Consider the following 13,698-nt stretch of genomic DNA (forward strand, 5'->3'; position numbering starts at 1 on the left):
TACTAGAGTGAGAAGCTGTTAAGAAAGGGAAATGTTCAGTATTAAAATGTTGACAAAGCAGTTGAGTCTGTTTAATGTAATGGGACACTTTCTACCTGTGCTTTCTAAAATTAGGAACGATTTGTCATTTTTACTGAAGAAAAAGTTTTTCGATCCTTTGGCATTTGAATAGAATCAGATATGAGAAAATTGATATGAGTAACAAATTCCAAGTTTTCTTTCCTCAAATTTTAACTTACATTTTCTCAGCGAGAGTTTCATTTCATTAACTTTGGGGGATTACTCAAGGCGGGATAAGATGCGGAATGCAAGGAAAGAAGATGGACAGAATTGAGTTTAAAGGAGGCTCACGTCAGCCGTATGACCCTACCCAGCCGACCGCAGCTCTGAGCGCGCCTCTTCCTCAGCTGCAAGGTGGGTGCTGACCTTACAGCTTTTGAGGGGGAATCACTGAGATTGTACAGCGGAAGCGCCTGGCGAACAGCGAGTACTCAGTACGCGTTGTTATTAATCAGTCTTGCCCCAGGAGAAGCTATCCTCCCACTGCTTTTCCACCCAAAGTTACGATTCTGCCGTCTGTCTTTCTCCCCACTCCGTTTCTTTCACCAAGCTGTTGGCAGTTTTAGTAAAATTCAGCATTTGTGGACTTGTGCCTACTGAGACCTGTTCCCCGGGAGGAGCAAAAGTTTGCAAGGAGACAGTTTTAAGGCTTTGTTGTTATTGTTCTTATGGTCTTCATCTTAATTTCTTTTTGCCACTGTTAATTGTGGTCAGATAATTTGCTGCTACCAGCTGAGCGGTCTTCAGCTTTTCTCCTTGCGAAGGCCATAAGGGGCGAAAGCAGAGTCGTTGCTTTGTACCACCCACGCCAAGTGGACAAGAACTGCTGCTGGGCTACCTGCCAGGCCTTCCTCTTCTCCTCTGCCTTTTTCACCTTCTTGGAACCTCCAACTCTAAGTCAGAGAAATGCCTGGGGGACCAGGACAGTAGGCCTCCCTCTCCTGGGCCAGTAGTGCTCAAACACCTCAGTTGAAATTAAAAAGGAAATCCCAAATGGAAACTGTGCTTTTGCAGCCATTGTAAATAATTTCCTTCTTTCCTGTCTCAATTAATCAACCATCGTACGTGAAGGAGTCTGTTATTCCGAGCAGACCAGAATTGCCCAACTGGAGGTAAAGTGTTTTATCTATATTCTAGTAAGTTTTGCTACCAGCAAATGGGTAACTCTGCGTGACTCACGATTTTTAAGTTAATGAAATTACAGATAAATGAAAATTAACTGTGGTAGACCTTTCCTTCCTTCTGATTTCATGTAAAAAGTGGAGGAGGAAACCATAGTGACGCAAGAATACACTACATGTTTTCTACAGCCGATTTTGAGAGAATTTCTCAATTCCTTTTTCTTTCTCCTCTGCATCTGCCCATGTCCTGTGAGCTATATGGCAGGTGATAAAGATTTCATAGTCTCAGGCTGACCATATCCAATCAAGAAGGAACTTCCTATCGTGCCCTGTTGTTTTTCAGTTCTGGAAACCTGGGTCCAAAGAGTCCAACTCATCATCTCACATGGCTCAGTGAGACAGCAGCACACCTAGGAAGAGAAAGAACCCTTGATTCTTACCCTGGTACCTTGTGCTTCCTGCAGAGACTGAATTGATCATTGGGAGGGGTCAGTGAGCGGGTGCCCAGTCTCATGCTGCTGCTTTAAGTTTGCTTTGGAGACGTAGACTAACCCCCCTCCGCCGCCCCCCTGCCTCCCGCACCTCCCCGGCGTGCTTACTTGCTTTTGGGCGTTCTGTTTGGGTCTTTAGCATCCCCACTAGGTGGTGTCCTAATTCAGAAATTTGACTGTGGGGCCTTGAGACTGGGCTCTGCCCGAACTAAACAAAAGGAGCTGAATAGAGTTGACCCGTAAGAATTGTTTCAATAATTTGGACAAGGTGTTAGATCTTGTAATTAAATAAATCAAGGGAAAATTTAATTCGTGAACAGAAATGCTGTAGTTGAATTAAAATGCATAAAATATTTTCCTACTTCATTTTCTGGAATCTTTAAGAACATATGTTGGGCCTGTGGTACGAACAGAGTAAAAGCACTGGTTGCTTCTGTTGAAGAATTTGGGACTCCTTTTGTGGATAGAGAGTGGGATGGAGGACACAGAGGGAAGAGACGATTAATCTTGTAAATAACTACTATGGGAAAAGGCTGTAAATAATAAATATATTTTACTACTCGTTCCCAAAATTAAAGGAAAGGGAGAATGTTCTCAAAACAAAAATTCGTAGCTCTCAGCTCTGGTTTGGATATAAAATGATTGGTTGCTGTGTTTCAAAATCCTAACAGAATAACTGTTCAGTGGTTCCAGATGTTTTTGATAAAAACTTGGAATTGTCACAGCAGCTGCCAAAGCACAGGACTGTGGATTCTGTCTTCTGTGGAAAGTGCTGAACAGATCCAGAGGAGAAAGCAAAACAGACTCTTTCTTCCCCCCACCCAGAGTATGTATTCCCTACCCAATACCCTATGTATTCTACAAGAAGGAACTGACTACATAAGGGCAATTCCAAATCCTTGTAGTAGGTTTATGTGTGCAGAAGGAGTAGGAATCCTAAATTTCCAGCCTCTGGCACAAAGTCAGCAGATCGTCAGAAATAAAAAGGTGAATCTGTAGGTCCCAAAACATTTCAGACAATTACTTTATTTTGAAACCGGTCTCTCTTTAGTTACATAAACATCTTGAGGACAGAGACCATGTTATTTGTTTGCCTGCACGGCAAGGCACAAAATATCTGTTAAATTAATATAGATTATCTGCGCTTAAGTCAGTAAGTACTTAGACGAGGTTGGGAATAGGAAGGCTGCATGGTGACTAAAGCATCTCTGATCCCCTGAGAGATGCCTGGGAACCTTGGAAGCAGGAAACATTTGCTTCTAATTAAAACAGAAGGGAGTGGCGGGAGGAATAAACCATGCGGAGGAAGAGGGGAGCCGGCCTTGTGTTCGTATGGAGAGGAGGGGGTTTCTGAATTACAGCTTGATGGAAGTTCATATACAGAGAAGGTGATAAACTAGCCATTTTCTCAAACCCTAAAGCCTAAAGGGGCTTCCAACTTGTGCTCTGGACCACAGAGTCTCAAAGTATTTGTAAAACCCTGGCCAGGTTCCCGCCCTTTTGGTAAGTCTGAGCAAGAACTTTATTTACAACTTTTTAATCTCTCCTAATTATCGTGTTTCTACTGTTTACCATCCTCACTCTAGTGAAAAGCAACATCTGTTTCACTGTTCATGTTGGTAACATCACAGAGCAGGGCTCACTGGGGGTGTGTGGGGAGGGGGAGGCAGTCCACCTGCCTTGGATGACAGTGAGGGGTGGGGATCGCGGCTCTGCGTTGGGCACAATGAGGGCTGCAGTGTAGTAATAGGCGAGGAAGACGCTCAAGTTCTCATAGGGTTTGCTGCATTTCCCTCCTTTGGCTGGTGAGCAACGTGAACGCCTGGCCTGAGGAAATGGTGACTCATCAGACCTTCTCCACCCCTTTTATAAAACTCCTGAAAAACCTTGTCACCAACTCTGTTTGAAATACTGACAAATTTAAGTACTAAATCTCTTTTCTTCCTCTCCCCTGTGGTATCTGAACCCCCTCATTCACACTCTTCAGATCTGGCTAAGGACTCCCTGGTCCCTTGAGGAAAATGGTGGCAGCCTAATGCTCCTAGAAGGACCAGATCTTATTCTTTCCTTTCTCCATTCTTTTCCCCTTTTTGCTTCCTTCAGTTCCTTTTTTCCGCTCCCAGATCACTTGGGAACCAAACTGAGAGTGTGTCTGAAGTAAGAGGATGAATTCCGGAGTAGGCCCCCCACCGGAGGCTGTGGCACAGGGCGGGGCTGGGGGGAGGGGGTCTCAGCGTGAATGAAGTGACAGAGCCAGGCAAAGGCTCAGGCTCAGCGAGGGCACATGAAGGCCCCGAAGGGGGAGGCTGTCCCAGCCCAGGTGACCCTCCTCACTCAGAAGTATTGACACATGGACCCATTCATTCTACTCCTTTTCTCTTTGTCTTTAAAAGCCCCTTCCGTCCCTCACTTTCTCCCCACCCACCCCCTGCCCCACAAAAAAAAAAGCGCAAAAAGATGAACTCTTGATGATTTTTAAACCATGTCAGGCACTTTTGTAGCCACTTCTGGATCCTAGAGACATAGCCCTGCAATACTTGGCGGACATTTTTCTCATATTAAATCACTGGTTTGCATTTGGCAGGGAGCTGCGGTGTGCGCCTTGGGTAGTTTCAGTTTTCTGTACTTCGTGGAATAGATAAGTATGTTGTACTTGCTCGTGATGTTTGGGATGACATCTGCCCCCCTTTATTATCGTGTTGCTCCGACATCAAAGCATTCGAGTTGCATCTTGCAATGCCTGACAGAGCCTTTTTCATGGGGGACAGTGAGAAGGAGGAGGAGGAGGAAGTGGGTTGGAAAAGGAAGCCTTGTTTTTCTCTTCTCCGTCTGTGGATGAATCATGTTCCCACTGCAATTAGGTTTTCAAACCTCCAAGGCTGCTGGTGCGGAGCTAAAAGGGCAAGTAGTGACGTTCCTGAGGGTGAGGGAAAGGGGGGGTAGGGAAGGGCCAGCGCCCAAGAAGGGAGGAGGGAGTCGAGCAGGAGGAGTGGTCTTTTTCTTTTCGCCTTTTCCTCTGCTGTCATTAGAGATTTTCAGCTGAAATCAGAACCAAGCCCTACTGCGTGGTAAGCAAGAGGCTGACTCCAAAGACTCTACTTTGAACAAAATCTCCAAGCTTCTACTGTTTTTTATTTTTGTTTCCTGTAAAGGACACATTTACCTTCCTTGTCTTTTTTTTTTTTTTTTTAACCAAGAACAGAATTTAATGAGAGAATGAGAATGTTTTCATGCCATCCCTTCGAAATAGAGTTGTCTTACCTTTTTCTCTCTTTCGCTTTTCCTGACAAAGTGCATACCGGATTTTTATTGCCTGCTTTGGGTTTTTCCCCCACGTGCGTCGGCCATTATGCTTAGCCGGTTCATTCTTAGTTTTTCTCCTGGAGTTGTCGCCAGTGATGGAAACGCTGTGTGCTTCTCTTTCGCTCAAGATCTGCCTGAAGTACAGCATCAGGAGGTACTTACTGTTTATAGTGTGAATTACAGATTTACCACTCCAGTGCTCTGAAGTTGCCAGAAAGTCTTCCATCCGTTCAAGGAACTGGATTCCACTTGGTTTCTTTTTAATCAATTTTGGACCCTTTGAGGGTTTTGTAGAGAAGGCACAGATCTCCAGCTCAGCGTGAGAAATTGGGAACTCTGGACTTGGGGGAGTGCAGTTTGAGCAAAAATGTATGAACGGCATAAGCGGCGCTATAGCCTGTGTGACATCTCCAAGGTGGACAGGACTGTGGATGTGGTGCTGCTGAAGGTAAGGGGCCGCGCTTCAGATGTCCCAGAGCCCTCAATCTCCTTTATCTCTTCGCATCCGTAACTGAGGGCCCGGCTGCCCTATATTGGGAGAAAGGCTGAGAAGATGTGTGAAAAGTCAGGAGCGCAGGGGTGAGGTTGGTGATTTTAAGGTCCTGAAAAGAATATCTGAACAGAGACGATGGGGGGCTTAAGAGTCAGTATTGAGCCGCACTTACTGTTGAAATGTCATTTTGTTTGTTTGAAAATGCATGCTTAAGCTCAGGAGAACCTCATACTCTTGAAAATCACAGCGGGAGAAATTCACGTTCCGAGTTGCTCTTTCCTAAGATGCCTCTGTCTGTCCCTCTGTCCCTGTTCCCCATCCCCTCACCCTCTCCTGCTTCAGCCCCACCCATCTGGATATCACTCTCTTTTGGTCTCCTTTTCTGCCTTTTCTCTGTCTTTTGTCTGAATCTTTTCTATCTGTTGTCTTCTTCTGTCTCTTGCAGCTCTTCAGGGGCAAAATGGACATTTATTTCCTTTGGAAGGGTCTCCAACTTATTTATTAAAGTTGCAAAGTGATGCTTCTGCCTTGGTTTGACTGCTTTTCACAGACTGTTGATAGCTGTATTTGTTTTCTTGGCGTTAGTGATGTTGGGTGTCTAAGCAGGATGGGGGTGGAGACTCTGAATAGCTAATTGCTCACAGAAGGCATCCTTGAATCTAAAATTAGTAAGGACCCCTCCAGCCATAAGATGGGAGTCTGGGAATGTTGGACGACTCAAGGAGCACTTTTTGGAAGTTAGCAGTTTTCTGGCAAAGGCAGGGGAAATTGGAAGTGAACCAAGTGCTTCACGGATGCCAAAGGAACCTCAGTACCTGCACTTGTGAAAGCATAAAGCTAGCGGAGTGTAGGCAGAGTGGTAATGTATTGCCTTGGTCAAGGAAATTTTGGAACTGTGTTATCAATTTATCAATTCAGTTTATTACTTGAGACTTCCCAAATTTTTTCATTGGCCCGTTGAGGCCAAGAAATGGGTCTAGAAGGCCAGACACAGAAGCCAATGAAATACCACCTTGGATGAGGGGCCAGGTGTAGGAGTTGTGATTTGTGGTAGAATGGTGTCACGGTCCCTCCTAATTGCTGTTGGGTACTTGTCTGACTTGCTAGGCCTAGTCTGAGAGCAGTTAGGGACTTGGCATTTTGAACTTGTTCTAAGATGTTATTAATTTTAGTTTCTCCAAAATCTGATTATCTCTGTGAAAGCACAGTAGTGTTTTAAAATTTTTGTCCTCATATAATGTATTTAGGAGAGCCCAGTTTTTAGGACCTTTAGATGCTTGACTTTTGGTGATCTTAGATTTTACTTGTCTAGGGGAAGAGAAAGAAGGAAAAAAGGGAGGGTAGAACATCCCAGTCTAGGGGTCACAGGGAATATCATACATTTAAAATAATCCTTAAATGTGTAGTACTCAACACTCTAGCTGGGAAGGAAAGCCTTTACAAGTAGAGCTAAGTCAGCATGGGCCTATTGGCCTCAGAGATGCTGTTTTACAGTTTTAACAAAACACTTCCATGTACGTTATTTCATTTGAGACTTCTGCTCGGGCCGCAGCTGTTCTCTCCACGCCGCCCCCCACCATGTTCATATGAAGAGCAGAAGTCTTCTCTTGCTCTCTGGAGCCATGGTGAGGAGTATGAAGTACTGGACTGACAGAGATGTGATTTTTTTTTTTTCCACAAGGCCACAGCTAATGAAGGATAGAATTAGTTTTTTGGGTGAATTTGTTTGTATTCTTTTTTGGTTTTGTTTTGTACCATGCTGCCCAACTGTATAATGAAAGAGTTTTACAAGAGAAAACTTCACTTCTCAGAAAATAGGCATTGATTACAAATAAGTAAACACTAGGAGTCCTAAAAATAGTGTGTTTGAAATAAGACAGCTAACTTTCAGGTAAATTTTTTTGCTTTGGAGACAGAAGGTGACATTGTTGAGAGCTATCCATTAAAACAGTATGAGTGACCCATTTGATGCCAGCAACGGCGCTAAGTCCAAGGGGTACACTGTTCTTTAAAATCCTCCTATTGCTCAAAAACAGACAATAAAGAGAGAAATTAAAAGGTAGGAATTACTATAAGTGATTTGACAGGAATTCGCAGCAGGCTATGTATCTTTTAGATAAAAGATGTTTCTGAAGTGCTGCCTCCAGAGGCTGGAAAGATGCCCGCTCTACCGAGGGAAGGTGTCCGGCGAGAATGAACAGTTAACTGCCCAGGCCCGGAGGTACTCGGGGTAGCAGTGGCCAGGCCACCGTGACGGGGCCACACTGAGTAAGCAGAGAACCAGTATTGGAAGAGTCATAAGTAGGACCGAGGAAAGGAGGGCCTTGACGGCCAGGAGGACTTGGCTTTGTTTGGATATGTTACTTCTCAAATCATGTTTTGAAAAGATCCTTCTGGTGGTGTGGGAACGAGTTAGGCCACCATTGTGGCAGCCCGAGGCACGGTAACTTGGTTTTGTGGTCTCAAGTAGGAAGAAGTGGAGGGATATGAGATCTGGGCATTTCATTTTTACATTCCTAGTGTTTGTCTCATTTTACAGCTGGAAAAACAGATTGGGGTAGTCAGTAATTTTCCGAAGGTCTCACAGCTTGTGTGTAATAGGTAATAGGATGCAAACCCAGATCTGATTGTTTTCAAAGTTCATGCTTTTTCTTGCTATTGTAGGCCTCCTCTTCGAGTCAGCAGTGCCTTTTGTTACCTGAATATGTGAATCAGTTTTCATATAAATACATAACGTGTTTCTTTTCTATTTTAGATGTTAGGGGTTTTTATTGTTGTTTTCTTTTTTTCCTTTTTTTCTTTTAAGCAGGCTCCATCATGGGGCTTGAACTCATGGCCCTGAGATCAAGACCTGAGCTGAGATCGAGTCAGATGCTAGACTTTCTTATTGGAAATAGTCTTAGAATCTGTCTTGATCGCCTCCTTCCCAGGGCAGGAATTCCTTCCATAACACTTAGGGCAGATTTGTGAACTCCTGTAAATTCATTTTGTTGCACATTTTTTTGCAGATTTTTCCATAATTCTTTTTTTTTTTTTTTTTTTTTTGAATCATTCAGAAGTATTGTCCAGGGGCGCCTGGGTGGCTCAGTCGTTAAGCGTCTGCCTTCGGCTCAGGGCGTGATCCCAGCATTCTGGGATCAAGCCCCACATCAGGCTCCTCTGCTGGGAGCCTGCTGCTTCCTCTCCCACTCCCCCTGCTTGTCTCTTTCTCTCACTGGCTGTCGCTCTCACTGGCTGTCTCTGTGTCAAATAAATAAATATAATCTTCAAAAAAAAAAAAGTATTGTCCAATTATCTTTCATTTTGAGCTTCAGTATATTTAATCAGTGCTTTTAAAAAATTATTATATTTGGGTGTATATGTCACTTCACTTCTCAAGTGATCATGTGTATATTCTCACTCCACTTTTGTCTGTGGAAATTTGCTCTTTTATATAAATGAGTTTGTAAGTTTTTCCTCTGTTCGCTATTTCTAAATACTGAAAACAATGTTCCTAATTTGTATTAAATGCTCAAAAAGTTTTGTTAATTGAGTGAAATTAATCTCTTAGGACTTCTCCGTAAGGACTCCTACACATCACGTTCTGTAAGCCGTGGTCCGTGTACTGAAAGGGCGGCGGAAGAACACAGAGACGGAGCGTGAGAGTACACACAGAACTTAGACCGCGGGGCTGCTGCGGTGGAGTTCCACATTTACAACTGCAGGCCCTCCCGGCGGCACCCTAGTAGTTCACCACAGATTAGATTCACAGCTCTCCTCCTGGGTCGCGTACCCACGCTTTCTTCGGCTTCTGCTGCAATCCCATCATTTCCCTTTGTCCGTTCCGCGCAGTTCGTTTCATGGTAGCTCTCTGCATCAAGGCCTTCCCTTAGGATTTCCCTAAAGCTGCATACATTGCTGGTCTTTGTCCTCAGATCAGCTCTTGCTCCCCATCATCAGCCTCCAATATCCCTGAAATTTTACCTCCACTCTGAATGCTTTGCTAAATAATAAGGCATAAGTTAACAGTATTCCTTGGTCACTTACCCCTCCGGCCCTGTACACGCATGCACATTGCTCTTCCTCACTAGATGACATTCGCTTGACTACCCCCTCTCAATGTGTGTATAACTTCTTGCTCTGTGATAAGTGGTTGGTAACTATGAGTCACATGTTCAAAATGGGATATGGAAGAATTTATTGTTGTCAGGAACTCGTTGATACCAACGTGCCTGTTTTTGTCAACATTCTTCAAAAAGCTAGTAGGGAACTCATAAGTTTGGTGAATGATAGACGTTTTCACCTGACATAGTTCAGTAGCTAAACTCATTGTGAGTATTCTTGAGGCCAGGGTTAACACAGGAGGACACTACATATCTGAAACTTCCTGCAAAACTAGCATACCAGAAAGAAGGGCATCAGAATCTAGGATTGACTGCTGATGTAAACTGATTTTAGTCCAAGGCCCATTTCTGTTTTCCTAATTTTATAACTTAAGGTACCTGGAAAAACAGTGCCTACTAATAATATGATTCTTCATGTTATTGATGGTTTAGTGAGAGCATACTTTGTAGCTAGTAATTAAGAGTGTCAGGAGAATGTGTAAAAGATTTGCAACCATGTTTTGTGTGCATTGAATGAAAATATTTACAGAGGACAACCCCATCCCTATCCATGATGTTTGGGCAGGCCACAGGACTTCATTAGCCAAAGCTCAGAAGGATTAATTTGTCTCTTAAGTCTAGTGTCATTTTCCCGAGAAATACACATATCCTTTATAAGTTTACTTTCTCTAAGACCATTCCACCTTGCATCAAACAAAAGATGTAAGGAGGCTAAGGACTGAGGAAAACTGCGCATATCTGCTCAGTTGCAATCTGATTCTCTGAAAAGATTTTGACTCAAGTATTGGCTTCCATGTCCGGATGGTGGGTTTTTGCTTCCTTTTGTTCAGCCTTGTAACTCTGGCTGGATCTCCTGAGACAGTTGCAGAGGAAGTAAATATGAGCACATAGTGGCTGGGAAGGCTGGGTGTAACCATGGGCTTGTATTATTAGGATGTTCAGATATAAACAGTAGGAGAAACATTGCCAAAAACAAAAGGCAGTTCCCTCTCTGCTGGAAATATGTACAACTCTATTTTCAGACTGATGGGAACACAATGTGGGTGCAGTTGAGATGATCACCCGGAGCCCCAGGCTTCATGCAGGAATGAAAAATTACCTGGATGGCACTGATGTTTCTTCTGAGCTGCCGTTGTTCCGTGTTCCATGTGCGCTGTAGCTCCCCCGAACTTTGGATGTGGAATACCTGCGGTGTCCAGGATCGAGGGATCATGGAGATAGTATGGACAAAGGACCAAGTTTGGTTTCTAGCTAAAGAATTACAAATGGGGTCAGAGCCAGAAAGGTTTTTGGTAACTTCTTCCTCCCAAAAGCATGGATATGTAATGGTAGTGTCTCTCCTCCTCACTTGCTAAACAAAACTTCTGAATCATCTTGAACTCTTCCCTATCCTACCTGTTTAGTCAGTTGACAGTCCTGCATCTTGCTCCTACTAGCTCAAAAAGTCCATAGGGCAAAATCTGGAGAGAGGAGCTCATAATCATCTTCATTGTTCTCTTAAAACTCAAATTATTGGCATCTCAACACTGTCGTTTCTTCCTTTTCTGTCTCCTCATTCTACTAACAATCAGAATCTTGCCAAGCCTAGTCTCAGCCGCTTAAGAAGAGTGTTGATAGTACAGAGAACCAGCTTATCATCTGTTTACGGAAAAATCTCAGTCTTAGAGGTCACCTTCTGGAAAAGACTAATGAGTAAACAGGTGTGTTACCACGTCTGTACTCGGGGCTTGGTGTTGTATCTGGCCTATAGGAAGCACTCTGAAAATGTTTCCAATGTGACCACAGAGTGTGGTCTTCAAGTTGTCTCTCGGTGTGAGTGAGAAAGAGACAGTTGTTGAAGAATAGCACCGAGACTAGGGCAGACTTGTCTGTGACAGCAGATTCTGAAACAGGGCAGAAGGATGGGGGAGATGTTCTGTAATCCAGTTTATATCTCTTAAGCGGTTTACTTGTATAGTAGGAACAATATGTTCACACAAGAAGACAGTATGCTTGGTGTTGCTGTCACTGTGTACAGGATGTGGCGGAAAATGCTGATCCGCATTCTGACATTCTTTCCACACTTGGTGCACTTGGAGTCTGCTCTCTGGTTAATGGCATTGACCATGATGGTAGCATCTGGCCCAGAATTCCAGTTCTGCCCCTGACTGCGTGGGCCGCTTGACCACTTCGTTCATTTGCGTATCTCTAATGGCCGCACACTTCTTTTGGTGGGAGCACGAGCATGATACAGAACGTACCACGTTAGGTATACAGTTCCGTGGTGCTTCGGTACATTTGCATTGTTGTGCAGCCGTCACCGTCATCCGTCTCCAGAACGTTCTCGTCTTTGTAAACTGAGACTCTCAACCCATTACATGGTAATTCCGCGTTTCTCTCTCCCTCTCCTTCTTCCTCGTCCCTGGAAACCACCATTCTGGTTCTTTGTTTTTTGTGTTTTGTTTTTTTTTCTTTGTGAATTTGACTACTCTGGTTAGCTCGCATATGTGGAATCATACAGTCTTCGTACTTGACTGACTGGCTTATTTTACTTAGCATAGTGTCTGCAGGGTCACCCGTGTCGTGGCACATGTCAGAGGTTCCTTCCTTTTTAAGGCTGAATGGTATTCCATTGTATGTGCATACCAATTTTATTTATCCATCCATCTGGTGGTGGACATGGGTGTACAAATATCTGTTTGAGTCCCTGCTTTCGATTCTTCGCATACACCCAGAAGTAGGATTGCTGGATCATATGGTAGGTAGTTCTCCGTGTTGTTTTGGGAAGAATCAGCACCCCGTTCCACAGCGACGTTTGTGTCTGACATTCCCACCAGCGGTGCACAAGGTTCCGACTTCTCTGTGCCCTCGCCAACGCTTGTTACTTCCTTGGTGGTTTTTTGGAGGTGGGGAGGTGATCGTAGCCACCCTAACGGCTGTGCTACAGCATCTCGTTGTGGTTTTGTGCGCATTTCCCTAACACACACTCACTTTTGCCCTGGTTATGTGTGTGAGAGGCCAGAAGTAGGAGGTTTCCAGGCTGCTTCATGTTGTGCTCTTTGAAAGACGTCTGAGCACCTGAGACCCCGCATGGTTGAACACAGTGCGTCATCATATTCTTCCCCACTGGATTTCCAGTCTGTTACATGGTGGATTTTGACCGCTGTTTCTTATTTCTGTGGATTCTACCCTCTGTGCTAGCTTACTGATCTGCTGCTGCTTCTGTCCATGGAGGCCACCTCCCTAGTCCAGCTGCACGCTGCTGCTGGACTAGTCCAGTTTCAGGCTCCTCCCTGCTGGTCTCTGTGTCCTGCTGCTCCCTGCTCCCTTCCTCCCTGCTACCCATTTTATTGATACACTTCTTCTAGAGTTATGTTCCTGGCATAATACTGCTCTCACCCCCTTGCTTCTGTAATTGGGGGGAGGGTCCACCCTTGCTCGAAAATAAAGCCTAGATTCACTGTAGCCATACCCCCCATTCTTCTTTCTGGGAACCTTTGGGCTCTTTGTGCTCCTCAGAAACATCTAAGGAAAAGGTCTCTTATCTGGGTTCCAAGGGTATGCTCCAGAACCACTGACTGGATACACACGTGCGTGTTTCTGGTAAGGGTTCCATGGCTTCCTTGGGATTCTCGGAAGGAGTCTGTGCCACAGAAGGCTATGAACTCCAGCTCTGAAGTGTCCCGACTGATGGCTCATCGTTTTTTTCACATGGCTAGAATTTCCTGCCTCTCCTCTTAATCCGGAGCATACTGCCCCCTTTCAGGGCCCACCTCACGTACCACCACCTTTGCTAATAAGCTTTTCTCAACTCTCTGAACCAGAAATTATCCTTTATTTTTTTATTTCTTATATTTTATTCTAGGAGCTTCCTTACCTCTGTGGGTTTCCGGTACTCCTATACCTATTGTATTTCAGTGACTACTCAGTGTTTCCCGAGCTGTGGTCCACAGTTGGTGGAGTCGTTTCACATGGTTATTTACCTCTGTCATCCTGGGGTATGAAGGCAAATGCAATCCGTGGTATTTCCAATTAAAAAGAATTCCTCACACTTGAAAACCGTGAGACCTACCGTGCAAACTGTAGTCAGGATCCCATCTTACTCATCTGTCTGTTGCTGGCCCTTAACACTGTTTCTTGCCTAAGGT

The 13,698-nt window shown here is 44.4% G+C and overlaps 1 protein-coding gene across 18 annotated transcripts in view; it reads left to right on the forward strand.

The window, feature by feature from the left end:
• The window catches only part of AKAP13 (A-kinase anchoring protein 13), a 323,670-nt gene that overhangs the window by 205,094 nt on the left and 104,878 nt on the right, over positions 1 to 13,698 (forward strand). The window contains exon 1 of one of the 18 annotated variants that reach the window (XM_026510429.4): positions 4,637 to 5,423. The exons of the other annotated variants lie outside the window; for them this stretch is intronic. Coding sequence (XP_026366214.2) covers positions 5,343 to 5,423 — 81 coding nt within the window. The 5' untranslated portion in view covers positions 4,637 to 5,342. Of the gene's footprint in view, positions 1 to 4,636; positions 5,424 to 13,698 lie in introns of those variants that run through there. 18 annotated transcript variants of the gene reach the window in all.

This window comes from Ursus arctos, unplaced genomic scaffold (assembly GCF_023065955.2).
Source record: "Ursus arctos isolate Adak ecotype North America unplaced genomic scaffold, UrsArc2.0 scaffold_28, whole genome shotgun sequence".
In the NCBI taxonomy this organism is placed as follows: Eukaryota; Metazoa; Chordata; class Mammalia; order Carnivora; family Ursidae; genus Ursus; species Ursus arctos.